Source organism: Schistocerca gregaria, chromosome 7, assembly GCF_023897955.1.
Source record: "Schistocerca gregaria isolate iqSchGreg1 chromosome 7, iqSchGreg1.2, whole genome shotgun sequence".
Classification (NCBI taxonomy): Eukaryota; Metazoa; Arthropoda; class Insecta; order Orthoptera; family Acrididae; genus Schistocerca; species Schistocerca gregaria.
This window is the reverse complement of record NC_064926.1, coordinates 205,663,590-205,684,320: the sequence shown is the minus strand read 5'-3', so window position 1 is coordinate 205,684,320 and position 20,731 is coordinate 205,663,590. Positions and strand designations below refer to the sequence as shown.

The window sequence follows — 20,731 nt, the reverse complement described above, 5'->3', positions numbered from 1 at the left end:
CAATGGATTGTCAGTAACACGCCCACCTGCCAAACTCCCTTATACTCTTTATACTCTCACTCACTAACTCTCTCTCTCTCTCTCTCTCTCTCTCTCCCCACGACATATGAGTGTTTAGCTTCAGTAACCAATTTTGCTCCTCCCCTAGTACTACTATAGATTATAGATACCCGCAGTATTACTCTCTTTTTTCTGCTCTTGTTACAGGGGAGGTGGTTTTATTTAATAGTATGGCTAGGGCCTCCAGCCGGGTAGGCCGTTCACCGGGTGCCGGTTTTTCTATTTGACGCCACTTCGACGACCTGCACTCGATGAGGATGATAGGATGATGATGATGATGATGATGATGATGATGACAGCACACCACCCAGTCCCTGGGCGGAGAAAATTCCCCGACCTAGCCGAGAATCGAACCCGCGCCCAGAGGGCTTACAATCGGTCACGCTCACAATTCAGCAACCGGGGGCGGACAAGCGCCGGGGTAATATTCGGGAACAATGGGGATGAAATCACCGTCCAGCGATCCTGACAGAAATTTTCCGCCCGTTCCTAGAACACGTTGAAACTGTCGGCAGATCATTTTCCTCCTGAAACGATAAAGCTGTTTGGACATGTTACGACGACCATCTACTACTTGTATGCAGGTAAATTTTATGAAATGACAGATGAATTGGCTAGGAGTTTCCCGTTGACTCAAGCAGTGGCCAACCTTTTCATGGAAAATTTTGGGAAGTGACATTAAATTTGGTTCCCCTTCGCCCATCTTCATCTTATCATTATTTTGACGACACGCTTATGATCTGGCCGCAGTGCGTAGAAGCTCTTGAGCACTTCCTTGAACGTATGATCAGCATGCATCAAATATCCAGTTCACTGTCGAAACAGAGAAAGACTCAAGGCTGCACTTTTTAGATGTTTTGGTACAACAAAAGTCGGAGGGATGTCTCGATGACTCAGTGTATCCCAAGGCATGGCTCACTGACTTCTAGCGTAGCGTCCACCACCCAGTCCACAAGAAACCTCAAATGTCGGAAAATATCCCAAAGCTGGATGACAAATGTTTACAATGCGACGTCACCAGATAATGCGCCTCCCCTCACATGCAGCTGTGGAACCTATTGATTTGTCGTACCTCATTACTCAACCGAAGTCAAGTTTTCACGGCCGTGTAGCTCCGTATCTAGGAGCGTGATTTCAGCACGTGGAGCTTAGGGTTCGAGGCCCGGGTCTGGCAGGTAGTTTCTTTTAATTTTTTGGCTGAGTTATACAATTATTGAGTTAAGATTTATTATTTTATTTACCGTCTCGCGGTCTCCACAAAGTACAGTAAAATAAAAATCTACCGTACAGCGTCACACGTATATGAGAATAAGCTTCCGAACTGAATCGCTGTCAGTAAAGGGCCTGTAAACATAAACAGAAGGGACAAAAGGAAAGACACAAAATAAGAACAGCTTTTGTTTGGTTACAACGAGGACATTAATTTTGCAACTTCTACGTTTACAACAGATCAGAGTTACAGAAGGTGTTCGAAAACAATAGCTTAGTGGAGCGATGTATAGCACTGCTCCTACCAGCGAGGGTGGGATCGACAAGCCTAAGTACGTCTTCTGGTGACGTCACATGTTCAATATTGGTCATCCACTTTTGCAGTATTTCCGACATTTGCGGCCCCATGTATCTTACACTAAATTACTTGTGTCAGTGTCATATACGTCTCTCCTAGGGTTTTAAACGTTACTAAAAAGTACCCTGTATAAGGCTACCGCAGTAGCAGTTTAGATAGTTACTCCTGACGAAGATGATGGAGGCGATCGTCGAAAGCTCGAGATTTTGCCCTGAACTGACGTTGGCGAAAATATTTTATACACCAATACCGTAGCGTAAACATTATCTCCGCTTTTTCTCGTGTAAAATTTAGTTATTTGCCATCCTTACTGGTGTTCAGATTTCAATTACCAGCATTATATAACAGTTTTATTCAAAGTTTGACAGGATTCTCCATGTACGATGTCCAAGCCTTTGTTACAGTGACCTCGATTCACTATGTTCCCAGTTGGTATCGACGAAAGATTGAAACTTTTACTCATTCCCAGCACACGGAACAGGTTCTGAGATACGTAGCCTAGAAGACTTTTTATGCAATCCAAGTACTTTCCTGGACGGCAAGTATTAAAATTGGAAATTTGTGGTAAGGTCTTACGGGACTAAACTGCTGAGGTCATCGGTCGCTCAGCTTACGCACTACTTAATATAGCTTAAACTAACGTACACTACGGACAACACAAACACCCATGCCCGAGGGAGGATTCGAAACTCCGATGGGGGGAGCCGCCCGGACCGTAACAAGTCGCCTTATACCTCGCGGTTAGGGAAGCATGACAGGACCGCTCTTGATGTATACATACTTAACCGATCTGACGGATAGGAGGAGCAGCAGGCTGTATGCTGATGCTGCTGCTACAGCAGAGTAGGTGAAACTGTCAAACACCATGCAGGAGAATACCGGACGACTTATAATTTCTACTTGGCATGGTGAGTAGCAGCTTGCTCTAAATGTGAACTGTACTTTAGTGCAGATGGACAAGGAAAACAGTCCTGCAATGTTCGAATACAGTATTAGAGGCATGCTGTTTGACAGTCACGTCTTATGAATACCTAGGTGTAACGCTGCAAACCGATGAGAAATGGAAGCAGCATGCAAGGTTCGTTATGAGGAAGTCGAGCTGTTCTAGGCGCTTGAGTCCGGAACCGCGCTGCTGCTGCGGTCGCAAGTTCGAATCCTGTCTCGGGCATGGATGTATGTGATGTCCACAGGTTAGTTAGGTTTAAGTAGTTCTAAGTCTAGGAGACTGATGACCTCAGATGTTAAGTCTCATAGTGCTTAGAGCCATTTGCACCATTTGAACTGCGCCAGACCGCAGCGCAGTACTCTGCCTGTTTACATACCTCGGTATCTGAATACTCATGCCTATACCAGTTCCTTTGGCGCTTCAGTGTATCACTACCCCGCCGGCGAGGAAGCCTGAGCGCTCTTCCTCGCCTAGTCGTATCCTGAACAGCCCTGTGTTGCTATAGTCTACCGTAAAGGTAGTTATTTAAGAAAATTATTTACATCGGTCATTAAAACTTCACCGAACCCATTTTGTGCTTAACCCTCAAAGTTTCATTTCACCACTCAGGAGGTAACTAATCCTAATTTGGGAACCACTGATGAACATTAACATCTTTTCGCGTAGCACGCTTTCACCTGCTAGTAGAGCAACACGCCAGGCGCGTGTCATAGCCGGCGCGGCGACCGTGACGTGCGTTTGTCCCTGGCTCCACAGCCACAACGGCACAGGACGGGTTACGAGAGCTTCCGGCACTGCGCGCTGTCGCAATCGCAATAACCGCCGGCCCGGCCAGCACTGCTCATCAGCGATGTGGGGATGCTGCCTACCGGCCGGCAGTTGCTGCACCGTGTTGCGAACTAACACGCGACACCAATTAAGTTGTCATCAGCCACACAATACAACGATGGTTAAGCCAATCATTATACGAAGCGAAACTAACACCTACATTCCTTTTAATGTTTTAGGCGTATAGATCGAGCCTCAACAAAGTAATCACGCAAATACGAACCTCCTATCGATATAAAACGTGTGATCAAAAATTCACGGGAAGCTTTTTCTTAAAGAATCTTTATTCATCAGTATCAACTTTTTTCTTTTTGGAAGTAATTCCCCTCAGATATACTTTTGTGCAACGCTTTATCTAAACTTGAAAGCACTTCTGTATTCACTTTTCGTTATCGTGTTCAGCTCCTCCAACTGTTCTGTGTGTACCTCAACGATGGTGGCAAAATGATGTCCTCTCATGGCCGAAGGGAGTCATGCCCGGCGAATACGGCGGCTGAGGCAACATAACGACTTTGCTTTTTGCCAAAAAATCACGAAGAAACATTGAGATGCAAACGGGAGCATTATCGTGATGCTATTTACAGGATGGGTTTGCCACAATTCTGGTAAATGTAAATGTCGTGTGGCTAGAGCCTCCCGTCGGGTAGACCGTTCGCCTGGTGCAAGTCTTTCGATTTGACGCCACTTCGGCGACTTGCGCGTCGATGGGGATGAAATGATGATTAGGACAACACAACACCCAGTCCCTGAGCGGAGAAACTCTCCGACCAGCCGGGAATCGAACCCGGGCCCTTAGGATTGACATTCTGTCACGCTGACCACTCAGCTACCGCGGGCAGACACAATTCCGGTAATTTCTTCCAATCGATTCACGCAAACGGCGCTTAACTTCCAGGTAGTATTCTTCATTGACCGTACGAACATAAGGCACGATGCTCTGTCCCACTGTAATCGAAGAAAACGGTGAGAAGAGCCTTCGCATGTGATCGGACTTTTCGAATATTTTTCGGTCTTGGTCCATCAAGCAGCTTCCATTCAGACAACTGGGTCTTGGTTTCGACGTCATGCCCATATACCTATATTTCGTCACATGTTATAACCCTCTTTAGAATTTCTGGCTCGATTTTATCGAGCAACTCTTTAGTGACGACTGCGCCGAGTCGTTTTTGGTCAAAATTCAACAATTTCAGAACAAACTTTGTTGTTCGCCAAAAACTACAGTCAACATTTCCAATGCGGTGCAAAATTTAATGCAAATTCTTTGGTCCATCTATTCCCAAAGTAAAAATTCGCCGAGTACTCTAAAACACTATAATCTTTTCGACTGTCAACAATAAACTAAATATTCCGAGCAGCTGAAAATGTAAACAAACATCAGGAACATGTGTATCAACAAGGTAACAAAAAATCTAGACAATTGGGTGTATAAAGCCTACAAAATTAAAAAAACTGTTAAGTTTTTGTATCACACCTCGTACATTATTTGGCCAAAAGTGTCTGGACACCCATATATAATAAGGAATTAACCACTGGATGTCACGAGAATTGGACAGTTTACAAGTAGGCGGAGATACTGTGTTGTCGGTACAAAAGGAGTAACTGCACGTTGATTACACCTAAGTATCATATCCGTCAGGAACCTTTCGACCGTCCTCAAGCCGCCGGAGTCTACTGTTGAGGATGTGATTGTGAAATGGAATTGTGCAGAAATAATCACGGGTAAATTCAAGACCATGCAGACCTCATGTACTGATGGACTGGTACCTCGAGCATTGCGTAAAGTGACTGTCAGAAACTGAATGAAACCAGCGAGAGGAATCACTCGTTATTTCCAAAGTGTTACCAACAGTCGAGCTCGCACACAAGAATGTTAAAAACAATGGGGTACGAAGGACGAGCAGCTCCTCAAAAGTCACACATTTCTGCCATCAATGCAAAGTCAACTGGTGTAAGGAGCAACGCCAGTGGGCAATGGATGACTGGAAACGAGTGATTTTGAGTGATTAATGGCGGTACACTCTGTAGCAATTTGAAGGAAGGATATGCATTTGGCGAATGCGTAGACAATGGTACCTGTCGAATGCAGTTCCAATACTGAAGTGCGGAGGTGGTGGTGTTACGCTGACTGGGTGTTTTCGTGATACAGGCGTGCGGTTCCCTTACTGCGCTTAAGAAAATGCTAAAATTGAAAGGATTCATCACATTTTACAACATTGTTCAATGTGTATAGTTCAGGGAAACGTCGGAAATGATGACCGTTCGTATCAGCATGTCAATGCGCCCCACCATAAAGCTGAAACTGTAAGGACACTAGCGTTACTGAAATGTACTGGCCCTTCCAGGGCTCTGGCTTGAACCCAATGGAACACCTTCGGGATGAGTTAGAGCATCGACTTCGCTCCAGACCCCAGCGTCCAACTTCACTTCCTTCTCCGCTTTAAGCTCCTGAGGAAAACTGGACTGCCATTCCTGTACAGACCTTCAGACACCTCACTGAAAGTGTCGCCAAAAAACTTCAAACCTCATAAACGTGAAGGACAAACATGCCAAATTCAAACAGACGCAAAATCCCCAAGATTGGAGATACTTTTAAGAAGCTCGAAACTTAGCGTGGAGTTCAATGTGAGACGCCTATAACAGCTTCCAAAACGAAACTTTGTCTCGAAACCTAACAGAAAATCCAGAGAGATTCTGGTCGTATGCGAAGGATGTTACCGGCAAGAAACAATCAATACCTTCTCTGCGCGATAGCAACGGAGATACTATCGAAGACAGTGCGGCCAAAGCAGAGTTACTAAACACAGCCTTCCGAAATGCCTTCACAAAAGAAGGCGAGGTAAACATTCCAGAATTCGAATCGTGAACATGAGTAACATAGAAGTAAATGTCCTAGTAGTGAAGCAACTTAAATAATGTAATAAAAGCAAGTCTTCTGGTCCAGACTGTATACCAATTAGGTTCCTTTCGGAGTATGCTGATGCATTAGCTCCACACTTAACAATCATATACAACCGTTCGCTCGACGAAAGATCTGTACCCAAAGACTGGAAAGTTGCACAGGTCACACCAATACTCAAGAAAGGTAGTAGGAGTAATCCACTAAATTACATGCCCATATCGTTAACGTCGACATGCAGCAGGATTTTAGAACATATATTGTGTTCGAATATTATGAATTACCTCGAAGAAAACGGTCTATTGACACACAGACAACATGGATTTAGGAAACATCGTTCCTATGAAACACAACTCGCTCTTAATCTCCCAGTACCTACTGCACCCTACATCCTTCTGAATCTGCTTAGTGTATTCATCTCTTGGTCTCTCTCTACGATTTTTACCCTCCACGCTGCCCTCCAGTACTAAATTTGTGATCCCTTGATATGTCCTACCAACCGATCTCTTCTTCTAGTCAAGTTGTGCCACAAACTCCTCTTCTCGCCAATTCTGTTCAATACCTCCTCATTAGTTATGTGATCTACCCATCTAATCTTCAGCATTCTTCTGTAGCACCACATTTCGAAAGCTTCTATTCTCTTCTTGTCTTAATTATTTATCGTCCGTGTTTCACTTCCATACATGGCTACACTCCATACAAATACTTCCAAAAATGACTTCCTGACACTTAAATCTATACTCGATGTTAACAAATTTCTCTTCTTCAAAAACGCTTTCCTTTGCCATTGCCAATCTACATTTTATATCCTCTCTACTTCGACCGTCATCAGTTATATTGCTCCCCAAATAGCAAACCTCCTTTACTACTTTGAGTGTCTCATTTCCTAATATAATTCCCTCAGCATCACCCGATTTAATTCGTCTACATTCCATTATCCTCGTTTTGCTTTTGTTGATGTTCATCTTATATCCTCCTTTCAAGACACTATCCATTCCGTTCAACTGCTCTTTTAAGTCCTTTGCTGTCTCTGACAGAATTACAATGCCATCGGCGAACCTCAACATTTTTATTTCTTCTCCATGGATTTTAATACATACTCCTAACTTTTGTTTCCTTCACTGCTTGCTCAATATACATATTGAATAACATTGGGGAGAGGCTACAACCCTGTCTCACTCCCTTCCCAACCACTGCTTCCCTTTCATGTCCCTCGACTCTTATAACTGTCATCTGGTTTCTGTACAAATTGTAAAAAGCCTTTCGCTCCCTGTGTTTTACCCCTGGCACATTCAGAATTTGTAACAGAGTCTTTCAGTCAACATTGTCAAAAGCTTTCTCTAAGTCTACAAATGCTAGAAACGTAGGTTTGCCCTTCCGTAATCTAGCTTCTGAGGTAAGTCGTACGGTCAGTATTGCCTCACGTCATCCAACATTTCTACGGAAGCCAAACTGATCTTCCATGAGGTCGGCTTCTACCAGTTTTTCCATTCGTCGCGTTAGTATTTTGCATCTGTGACTTATTAAACTGTTTGTTCGGTAATTTTCACATCTGTCAACACCTGATTTCTTTGGGATTGGAATTATTATATTCTTCTTGAAATCTGAGGGTATTTGGCCTGTTTCATACATCTTGCTCACCGGGTGGTAGAGTTTTGTCAGGACTGGCTCTCCCAAGGCCGTCAGTAGTTCTAATGGAATGTTGTCTACTCCGGAGGCCTTGTTTCGACTCGGGTCTTTCAGTGCTCCTTGATATGTACGGAACTATAAAATCTATCATCGTCGCCTACAATAAGAAGGTGGATCCCTAAGTAAAATAAGATTTGGCGACAATAGCGCTCGTTGTGTAGGCTTCCGTACATCCCGGGGAGAGCCGCGTGTTAGCACGCCGCTCGGGGAGAAGCGCAGCTTGCGATCGAATCCATCCAGACGATTAACGAAGAGGGTTGGTGTCCGGCCAGCCTGGATGTGGTTTTTTTAGGAGGCTTCCCACATTAGAATAGCTGGTACCCACGATCCGATTCAGTTACACGATTCGCAAACATTTGGAAGACATTCGCACACGCTGTCAGTGGGGGAGTACACGAATTCCGTCTGGAGGGGGTCAAAGGGTGTAGGAGTGGGGAAAATGTGGCAACAAGGAGGACATCCGGCCACTCTCTACCACTAATGTTGCCAAATCCAGACAATCAACACGCCGACCTCGTGAAGACACGAAATAATAAAGGCCAGGAAGAAATGAAGCCAAACCCCATGTTCCGAAAGCCAAGTTATTGTAATTAATTGGGAGATGTTTAATTTCCATTTACAGGACATCAAAGTCATGTCCAGTTAGGTAGAGGGTCTTGGTAACAGCAACCAGGTGTGCCTGGTTTCCCGTAATCTGATGTTTGAGTCATACGTCACCAGTGTTGCTGCACTGAGATGACGGCAGGGCACATTATGAGCTACGCAATGCCTTCCTTATGGGCTATAACTTCCAGACAGAGGGAAATGTTACAGTAGTTATGGTCCTAGGTCCGCTTTCACGAGCAAGCTTGCAACTCTGGTCCAGGTACTACGACAGAAGTTCTCCGCACTTTCCCTAAGCCAATGCAGGTGAATGCTGAGATGATTTTTTCTACATTTCAAGGACAATTTTCAGCACCATTCCGTCTAGCTGAGTTTGTGCTCTAACGACAACGAAGCACACACACACACACACACACACACACACACACACACACACACACACACACACACACACACACGAACGTTTTACAATTCAGTAATTGCCTTCGAACGGGCAAATAGTCTTTGACATCTTGTTTGGGATTCAAACCGGATAATTTGGTGGAGACAATCGAGGAGCGTAATTTTTCGTCAAATCAAGAGCGTATGCGTGCAACTATGTGAGCTCGGAGGTTGTCATCTTGGAAAACGGGAGTGTTCACAGTATACTAGTCATTCATTTCCGCCTAAAACAGAGTCGAGCTCTACCAACTGTATCCTTTAATAATGTTCACAAGACAAAGGATCTCGTATGAACCCTGTGCCTTAGATATTTTTTATATCTTTACGTAAATTGTTACTCGGCGGATACTATAGAATACACAATAGAACCTTTGTGTCCTCATTTTATCAATTCATAGTCTGAACACAAGCACTGGTTGGTCTAAACGGTCACGGCATTGTTAAATCTTCACTCCACTGTCGTATAAAAGAATAAAAAAGAAAAATAATATGAAAGTATCGTAACTGCCATTTTGCTAGCAGATATTGTGCTAACTCTACACCATTAATAACCAACTTCCTATCTCTTTATATGATCAGAAGAAAACTATTTTCTTTTAGCACGTTTGCACTCATCAATATGACGGAATTAGATACAGAGGCATAACTTGGTGTTGTTGAATGAGTAGTTGTGAAATAAATACTATTCTAATAGGGTCTTCCGATTATTGGTGGAATTCTTGCTGTCTTAGATACGAAATTATAATTTTGTGAAACCCAAGGACGTGTGTAAACCCGAAGCGCCGCGCCGCCAAGCACTGCTCACGATCGCGCTGCGCAAAGCAGCGTAGAATGGAACAGAGTACTCGTAGATGCGCTGTAATGTTTCAGTCCTCGCGCGCGCACGTCAGTAATAATGGAAAACGAGAAAAGCCGTCCAAACAAAGCCGCGCTCGAACGAACGATTTCCTGTGATGCACCGACATTGCACGGAACTTGTTCGTTGTTGCGCAAAGCGGCGCGGTTGACGTCCAAACCTGACGCGACAATCCTCTTTTCAAGGCTTTGTGCGGCGCGGCACGGTCGATGAGGGCGCGGCTTAAAATGAGAACAACACATTTAATGGAACAGCAGCAAAGAGAACAACAACATAACAGTAAAATACAGTGATGAGCCAAAACTTTCTGATCACCTGCTTAATACCGCGCTGCTCAAACTTTAGAAGGCAATGCGCTGCAGCATCGCTTCTACGTAACATACATTCGATAAGTCCCCGGCAGGTTTCCGTAGGTATGTGCACCAGGTGTCTGTCTACACGCAGGAGCTGGCGCCAGACAGCTTTCCAGATGTGTTCCATCGGGTTAAAATCAGGTGAATTTATTGGCCAAGGCATCACAGTGAATTCACTATCACGCTCATCAAACCGCTTTAGAACTGTTCTGGCCTTCTGACAATGGACAGTTGTCCTTTTGGGGGATGCTATCGTCGTCTTGGAAGATATCGAGTATGAAATGGAGGAGGAAGTACGCAATAACGTTCACGCTGTCCATAACGGTCACGGTGTCTTCGATTACTATCACAGGTCCCATGGGAGCTGTGGTTAATGTCCCTCATAACACAATACTGGCCCCAACAGTCAGAGTCTGTGGCACGGTGCAAGTTTCGACTGCGCATGCATGACGGCGATTCCCGACTTGACCATCAACCAGGTGTATAAAGACAATACGTGATACATCCCGCCACGAGACACGTTTTCATTGTGCCACAGTCCAACTCTGATGATTCCGTGTCCACTGCAATCGTAGTTGGGAATGTCTTTGGTTCATCATGGAAGAGTAGTCATCTGCGCAACCCATGTTCAACAATGTGCGTTGACCAGTGTGCTTCGAAACACTTTTGCCTGCACCAGCATTGTACTCTTGTCATCAGGTCTGTCAAAGATGAGTGACTAACCTTCTTTACATAGGGAACAAGCTTCCGACCTACATGTTCTGTGAGGAGGTGTGGACGTCCAATCCAGTCGCCCAAACGTGGATTCACGGCGTCGGCTTACAATAATCCCCGCTTACGTCAGTGGATTTCCCCGTCTGCGACCCGTTGTAAGGTAACACTTTATCTAAGCTGTGAAGTTTTCGTCACCAACGAAATGTAGAATTTTTTCCGCTACCAACGAAATGCAGCTAATTTTTGGCAGCATAAAAATTAAATATAAGTAAAATGTTTTTAAATTAAATAGATAACGAGGAAGTGGTAGGTAAAATGGGCTTTGTTTAGTTTCTTCATCCCAATGACGAGTATTATCAGTTGGGAATAAGGTGGTCTCGATAAAGATATCACGCAACGAAATCGATAACGTATGTGAGTGGGTATATAATATAAACTTAGAACGGAACCTGAGTGTTTTCTTCAAATGAGCGGCATAGACGTCATACAGGAATGATTTCTTAATTAATCGTCAAGTCTTCCTTAGTTGCTTCAAAATTCATGGTGGTATGTTACATCTCTGCAACAAAATGAAAGTTCGCTTTTTGTCACAGGCGTTTTGTTTCTTTTATTTATGAAGCACCTTAAGGGGCCTATAATACATGTTTGTTTTTATACACATAATAAATGCATTGCTAGTAGTTACAAGTAAATAACAAACATGTATTACAGGTCACTGAAGGTCTTTCATAAATAAGAACTAAACGAGTACGACACAAAAAAAAAAGTTTTCCATTTAGTTCCAAAGACGGTATATAGCTCAGGGAACCTTGATTGATGTTCTGGGTTTTGCGATTATGAGTTGATATTCTGGACTTTTCCAAAATAAGGAGTGGTTAGTTTGTGAGCTTATGGACATGAAAAAGGATTTTGTTCTGAGACTAAAGGGAGATATCACTGAAAACTGTCGAAATATTCCAAGATATTGTAACCAAATTGATTTGTCTAAATAGCAATATAATGTTTGTCATACGAAATACTTATGGTATTTTTCACTTATTCAAATTTGATCCTGCCAGTTTTCTTTAAAGATTTCAGTTACAGCTTTTAGCGAATAATACTACCAGAGTGCTGCTTTTGGTTTAGGCAATAGCAAATCAAACCACAATAGTTACAATATGACACACCAATACTCCCACCTTGCGAAGAAAAAGACTGTTTACATAAGAAGAAAACCTTCTCTATAAGCAGTCTTTTGGATCTACCGGCTGATAATGCTGTACGACTTTACCTTCTGTCGTACCAAAGCATGCAGTTTCCAAAGTATTATTCTTAAAGTTGGAAATTAATCGCAATCAAACCACTATAAGCGAAAAAATAAGGGGCAAATAAATGATAATTTTCGCTACTCGTGACATATTGTACGGGAACAATATCTCCACTAGCATGCTGCCTAGTAAATCACTACAGCGTTCGCGTCCAGCTCTGTGATGGAAAATGCGTAACGTTCGCGTGACTTTTTGCCAATCCACGCGAGCAGCTGTAAAAAGCGCGGCCCTGATTTCCCCGGAGGCAAGCTGCACGCGATTACTGACCATCATGTCCCGCTGGTCCTCGATGTTGGAGATGAGCCGACCGAATTCCGACAGCGACTTGGCGATGCTGACCTCGTCGTCCGTCTGCGACGTTCCAATGCACTCGAAGTTGAAGTTGATGAGGCTATACGACAGCGTGCGCTGCGCTTTCGACAGGTCTGCAACAAAAAAGTGCATCGTTTAGTTTTCAAGTTCAGGTTACACAATGTTCAACATTGCCTTAAAATTATTTAGAAACAGTCTCGATCGCAGCCGATGTTAACTTCTGACCGGTTTCGGCCATTTAATTACAGGCCGTCATCTGAATTTGCAGTGTAATAAAAAAGTAAAAGTACTATATTACACAGAGACGTCAATTACGTAAAAATATACTCTAAAACGATGCATGATTACCCATCTGCTTGGCGCCGATTGCGTCTAACTCGCTGTCGACGTCTCAGTCACTATGACTGATGCTGATGGCCACGAGTTATATAGCGAAGAAAGAGGGCGCTCCAGAGCCTAAGGAATCACCGTCGGCCAATGGGGAATGACTTACATATCGTTTTGAGTCTTCATGTTTAAACAGTTATCTTTTACATTTAATTAATCAAGAAACAAGTTTATATTCATTTATGATTAATAACCTATGTTACAGCCATATAAAATGCATTAAAATTAAGAGTAATTCGTTAACTAAGGCCCAGAGCGTCGTATGTAGGAAATAATTAATACAATAAGATCGCTAATTTTATAGCTATTGCTACTTATTAATACGAATATTATAAATACTGACTTACTTGTATTAGTAGTCTGTTACTTGAAGTCCTAAAAAACGTCAGAAAAAACTAATGCGTCGTTGTATATGCGTGCCATCACTTGGGGTCTGTACTAACACATTAGAACGCCGTTTCCATGGAGACATCCAGGTTGATATGTCAGTTGTCAAAGATGCACTTGATGCTTGTATAACAATGTACTTGACGCCTGTATAACACTAGAGGTCGATATCACTCACCAAAGATAAAAGGGGCGTTGTTGACAGAAGTGGCGCCATTTTAGCCCCATTATCTTATTGCGGATAATCTGCAATACATCTCTGTTCTCAAGAGGAAAGAATTTGTTACAAATAACTTAGAAACATTTGGAGCTTACAAAAAAATGGTTTAAATGGCTCTCAGCACTATGGGACTTAAAATCTAAGGTCATCAGTCCCCTAGAACTTAGAACTACTTAAACCTAACACACATCCATGCCCGAGGCAGGGTTCGACCCTGCGACCGGAGTGGTAGCGCGGTTCCGTCCAAACCCCGGTTCCGTTTCTGAACCAAAAATATCCTTTTAGAATGGGAAGAGTTACCACAAATTATAATGCCAGGAAACATAAGGGTATGAAAATATGCAAAGTAGACTAATTTTCGTGTCGATCGATCACTCACTTCAGATACGGTTCGAATAGTAAAAATCACTGCATTAAGTCTTTGAACAAGATCCTGAACGTGGGCTTTCCATGACAGTTTACTATGTATCTGAACACCTAGACATTAGAACTGTTCAGCTTCACTAATCATATGCCCATTCTGTGAAATTAAAAAGTCAGGTTTAGTTGAATTGTGGGTTAGAAACTGTAAAAACTGAGTCTTACTGTGATTTAGCGTTAGTTTATTTTCTACAAGCCGTGAACTTCAGTCATGTACTGCAATATCTGAAACCGAGCCAATGTTGCACGCAACATCCTTTACTGTCAAGCTAGTGTCATCAGCAAACAGAAATATTTTAGAATTGCCCTTAACACTAGAGGAATGTCATTTGTATGAATGAGGAACAGGAGTGGCCCTAACACTGATCCCTGGGGAACCCCCCACTTGACAGTACCCCACTCAGACCCCCACATCACAGCTATTCTCAACATTGTTAATAATGACCTTCCGCTGCCTGTTTCTAAAGTAAGAGGTGAACCAACTGTGAGCTACTCCCCGTATTCCGTACTGGTCCAATTTCTTGAGCAATATTTTGTGATCAGCAAAATCAAACGCCTTAGTTAAAATTGGCCTAGCATTCGAAACCTTTTGTTTAACCCATCCAGTACCTCACAGAGAAAAGAGCATATAGCATTACAGTTGTTGAACGACTTCTAAAGCCGGACTGTACACTTGACAGCAAATCGTGTGATATAAAATGATCAATTATCCTTACATACACAGCCTTTCAATAACTTTAACAAACATTGATGGCACAGAAACTGGTCTAAAATCGTCTACATTATCCCTTCCTCCCATTTTATAAAGCGGCTTTACTACTGAATACTTGAATCGTTCACGAAACGGACCACTCCTGAAGGAAAAATTACAAATATGGCTAAATACAGGGTTAACATGTGCGGCACAGTATTTTAATATTCTGCTAGACATTTCATCATATGCACGAGAGTCCTTAGTCTTCAGCGATTTAATTACTGACTCAATCTCCCCCTTATCTGCATCACAGAGGAATATTTCAGACATCAATCTCGGAAAGGCATGTGCCAAGAGAGCTATATGATTCCCTGTAGAAACTAAATTTTTATTTAGTTTACCAACAATTCTCAGAAAATGATTGTTAAATACTAAACATATATCTGATTTATCAGCAACAGAGATGTTTTTAATGCAAACTGACATTATATCGTCGACCTTGCGCTGCTGACCAGACACTTCCTCCACAATGTGGTGGTTCTTTTTCTTTTATGTATTTTGTTTTTTATATGTTTTGAATAGTTGTTGGTATGTGTTATTCTGCCTGCTTCACGACAAGAAAATTATTTACGTCAGTGACTCAGTTGTGGTACTTCTTGCAGTTAGTTTGACCTACATTCAGCTTTTATATTAAAAGACACGACCAATTCACAATATTCCAGATACACAGCTGCAGTTTACTTTTGTTAACTTGATGTACCTTTGTGAAAATGCAATGCTGAGGAGGTTCTCGCAATTTCCGTTAAACGGGGATCAAAAAACTTACTGAAGTCACGTTACATAAAAATGATTCAATATTGGAAAAACTGATTACTTTTACTTTTTCAAAGGAAGAATCATTAATCAAGACATATCTCCAGCATTTACATTTATTTTTATTTGTCGAAATTAGAAAATATTAAAATAATTATTACAATTCTGGGCGGTTATCATTTAGAACAAAGGCGTTAACCTCTGCACCGATGATCCCCTATAAAATTTGCATAAGTCATTAGTCATTCACTTCATGAATATAAGAGTTGTTACAGTAAAATTTTAGCAACACTTTTCAGTAATATTTGATTATATTTACTCTAAATATTACATGAAACTTACACGTTTTCGTGCCTCGTTACAAAATGGCTTCTTACAAAGAAGTGAGAGCGATCCTTTTTCAAAGGGAACAGAGATTACAATAACATTCACAGATCAAATTAATCGATTACATAGTCTTTGTGATTTTTCTGCGATATTATTTATTTCGTTACGAGTCAGTTTTATTATATTTGCAAGTTCTTCATTATTATTTTTTCACGCTATGTGACGTACCGCCACAACTACTGACCATATGGTTTTAATTTTATCCTGTGAATTTGCGTACCACATAGTCTTTGCCTTCCTAATAACAGTTTTAAGCACCTTACAGTACTGTTTTTAGTGGGCTACTGTAGATTGATTGTGACTACTTCTAACGTCTTGATATAATTCCCGCTTTGTTCTACAGGATATCTTTATCCCATTATTCAATGAGGTTTAAAAAAAACACTATCGCTGTTGGATTAACTTTCCTACATAGTTTGTAACTATATGTGACATTTGTTTGAGTACGAAAGCCTTTTCGTGGTAAAATTTGTGCATCATTGTCTGAAAGGCCATTCACCCTTCTACTTACAGACTGTCCATCGAGTAATGAAAAATGAATAAAAATACTGTCTTTGGCTGTGCTACTGTTTCCCTGCATACTAGCTGGAAAAAAAACACAGTCTGCATCAGAACATATTACTTTAGGAGATCTACCAACATCCTTTTTCTTGGTCTATCATATATAAAACTAATATTGAAGTCACCACAAGAACTAAAATTTGGTACTGCCTATAAAGTGGACCATGAAACCTCTATAGCATGAGCAGAAATATTGTAAAGTCAGAGTTAGGGGACCTATAAACAACAACAATTAGTAGTTTAGTTTCACTAAATTCAATTGCCCCTGAACAACAAATATCTGTTCCGCGCAGTGTCGTGATACCTCTATAGACTCAAATGGAATACTGTTTTTTTGTTTCTTTGTTTTTTGTTTAAGTAAATAACCACTTCCCCATCCCGCAAGCAACTACTTGCAAAACAGCCAGCTAATCTGTATCGTGGTAAAGAAAGCCTCTGAATTGTCAAATAATTTAAGTGGTGCTCCGATATACCAATAATTTCAGAGTGAACATCTATAAGCAGTTCACTAACTTTATCTCTACTATAGATGTAATACGCTAATACCTTCTCTACTTGGAAACATGACGTCCTCTGAAAGTTAGCTCTTAGAGGGACTTCCTTTAAGCAAATATACCTAGCAGCTGACTTCAATCTAAAAAAAGGTGCAGCTCTGACACCAACTACTACGGCAATTTTTCCATGAGTTATCCCACCACCACCCACTACACTGTCACCTATAAGCTTTGCTAGCCTCCCTTTCCCATACCTGCTGAGGTGCACCTCATGCCTAGTGATACCCGATCTACTGATAGACCCATCTGGCACCACTGAATGTGACCCATGCCCTCTGCCATCAGTGCCTTCTCCAGACACAACAGCCGCATTAAGAAGAGGCCGATCATGACGCTGAAACAGTTGCACGAAATGCACATTGGCGTCACCAGTTTCAGTAGGTATCTTTACCAGGTCAACCCCTGCATCATATTCCCCGTCCCTATCAAGGCTATTCCCTGCTCCACCCACTATCGCCTCCTTCGTAAAATTCCTACGTTACTCCACTATTCTGTCAGTCACCTGAGCCAACCCTGCACTAGGCTTCACAATGCCGGTGACCTCGTACTCACTCCCAACACTTCCTGCAACTGCTGGCTCACACCTCTACCATGCGAACTACCTAGCAGCAGAACCTTCTTCTTTCAGCTAGACTTTGCAACTGACCTAGGTCTGGTAACTGCAGAAGACTGCTGTATGTTCCCTACACCTACAGCTACGAGAGGCTCCTCTCCACTGAACTCTGACAGTTGGTCAAATCTATCGCATTTACACAAAGTATAACTGTCTAAATACCACCACCACCTCCACCTCCTCCAGCCAACTGCCTTCTTGCCATCTGCCAGTTCCCATTCCCCAGCACCCTTCACCCTCCTCAACCTACTAGTTCCTCCTTTGCGTGTTTTAAATGCACCCGAAGGGCACAGATATCACGCCTCTGCTCCTCTATCAACTATTTTTACCACATATTCTGCATTCCCAGGAGAGGATCTCGCTAGAATGCCCACTGGCTTCCCCACTGTATCCCCCCAATGAAAATACTTTGAACAAATCCCACACCATACCCCACTACTCACAAACCTACGACAGAGCCCACATTTCTCACTCATAGTAGAATTTTACAGCTACTGAAAAAAACTGAACGTCTACGTTACCTACGGTCAGTTACACCAGGAGAACCATTTATGGAACTAACAATAGCGGTCTCGAAATTCTCTCTCTACTAAGAAAACAACTACTTTTATTAATACTACTTAACCACATCTCCCCCCCCCCCCTTTAATCATAAACCTAGCCGTTGGTGGGGAGGCTTGCGTGCCTCAGCGATACAGATAGCCGTACCTTAGGTACAACTACAACGGAGGGCTATCTGTTGAGAGGCCAGATAAACGTGTGGTTCCTGAAGAGGGGCAGCAGCCTTTTCAGTAGTTGCAGGGACAACGGTCTGGATAATTGACTGATCTGGCCTTGTAACAATAAACAAAACGGCCTTGCTGTGCTAGTACTGCGAACGGCTGAAAGCACGGGGAAACTACGGTCGTAATTTTTCCCGAGGGCATGCAGCTTTACTGTATGATTAAATGATGATGGCGTCCTCTTCGGTAAAATATTCCGGAGGTAAAGTAGTCCCCCATTCGGATCTCCGGGCGGGAACTACTCAGGAGGACGTCGTTATCAAGAGAAAGAAAACTGGCGTTCTACGGATCGGAGCGTGGAATGTCAGATCCCTTAATCGGGCAGGTAGGTTAGAAAATTTAAAAAGGGAAATGGATAGCTTAAAGTTAGATATAGTGGGAATTAGTGAAGTTCGGTGGCAGGAGGAACAAGATTTCTGGTCAGGCGACTACAGGATTATAAACACAAAATCAAATAGGGGTAATGCAGGAGTAGCTTTAATAATGAATAGGAAAATAGGAATGCGGATAAGCTACTACAAACAGCATAGTGAACGCATTATTGTGGCCAAGATAGATACGAAGCCCACACCTACTGCAGTAGTACAAGTTTATATGCCAACTAGCTCTGCAGATGACGAAGAAATTGAAGAAATGTATGATGAAATAAAAGAAATAATTCAGGTAGTGAAGGGTGACAAAAATTTAATAGTCATGGGTGACTGGAATTCGGTAGTAGGAAAAGGGAGAGAAGGAAACATAGTAGGTGAATATGGATTGAGGGTAAGTAATCAAAGAGGAAGCCGCCTGGTAGAATTTTGCACAGAGCACAACTTAATCATAGCTAACACTTGGTTCAAGAATCATAAAAGAAGGTTGTATACATGAAACAAGCCTGGAGATTCTAAAAGGTTTCAGACAGATTATATAATGGTAAGACATAGATTTAGGAACCAGGTTTTTAATTGTAAGACATTTCCAGGGGCAGATGTGGACTCGGACCACAATCTATTGGTTATGACCTGTAGATTAAAACTGAAGAAACTGCAAAAAGGTGGGAATTTAAGGAGATGGGACCTGGATAAACTAAACGAACCAGTGGTTGTGCATAGTTTCAGGGAGAGCATAAGGGAACAATTGACAGGAATGGTGGAACGAAATACAATAGAAGAAGAATGGGTAGCTTTGAGGGATGAAGTAGTGAAGGCAGCAGAGGATCAAGTAGGTAAAACGACGAGGGCTAGTAGAAATCCTTAGGTAACAGAAGAAATATTGAATTTAATTGATGAAAGGAGAAAATATAAAAATGCAGTAAATGAAGCAGACAAAAAGGAATTCAGAAGTCTCAAAAATGAGATCGACAGGAAGTGCAAAATGGCTAAGGAGGCATGGCTAGAGGACAAATGTAAGGATGTAGAGGCTTATCTCACTAGGGGTAAGATAGATACTGCCTACAGGAAAATTAAAGAGACCTTTGGAGATAAGAGAACCACTTGTATGAACATCAAGAGCTCAGATGGAAACCCAGTTCTAAACAAAGAAGGGAAAGCAGAAAGGTGGAAGGAGTATATAGAGGGTCTGTACAAGGGAGATGTACTTGAGGACAATATTATGGAAATGGAAGAGGATGTAGATGAAGATGAAATGGGAGATACGATACTGCGTGAAGCGTTTGACAGAGCACTGAAAGACATGAGTCGAAACAAGGCCCCGGGAGTAGACAACATTCCATTAGAACTACTGACGGCCTTGGGAGAGCCAGTCATGACAGAACTCTACCAGCTGGTGAGCAAGATGTATGAGACAGGCGAAATATCCTCAGACTTCAAGAAGAATATAATAATTCCATTCCCAAAGAAAGCAGGTGTTGACAGATGTGAAAATTACCGAACTATCAGTTTAATAAGTCACAGCTGCAAAATACTAACACGAATTCTTTACAGACGAATGGAAAAACTAGTAAAAGCCGACCTCGGGGAAGATCAGTTTGGATTCCGTAGAAATGTTGGAACACGTGAGGCAATACTGACCCTACGACTTATCTTAGAAGCTAGATTAAGGAAGGGCAAGCCTACTTTGTAGACTTAGAGAAAGCTTTTGACAATGTTGACTGGAATACTCTCTTTCAAATTCTGAAGGTGGCAGGGGTAAAATACAGGGTGCGAAAGGCTATTTAAAATTTGTACAGAAACCAGATGGCAGTTATAAGAGGCGAGGGACATGAAAGGGAAGCAGTGGTTGTGAAGGGAGTGAGACAGGGTTGTAGTCTCTCCCCGATGTTATTCAATCTGTATATTGAGAAAGCAGTAAAGGAAACAAAAGAAAAATTCGGAGTAGGTATTAAAATCCATGGAGAAAAATA

General features: G+C 42.3%; 1 protein-coding gene across 2 annotated transcripts in view; it reads right to left on the bottom strand.

Annotated features, from left to right (window-relative positions):
* Positions 1–20,731, bottom strand: part of LOC126281596 (rho GTPase-activating protein Graf-like) — a 541,774-nt gene that overhangs the window by 219,728 nt on the left and 301,315 nt on the right. For both annotated transcript variants that reach the window (XM_049980690.1, XM_049980689.1), the window contains exon 2: positions 12,528–12,685. In XM_049980690.1, coding sequence (XP_049836647.1) covers positions 12,528–12,685 — 158 coding nt within the window. The remainder of the gene's footprint in view (positions 1–12,527; positions 12,686–20,731) is intronic.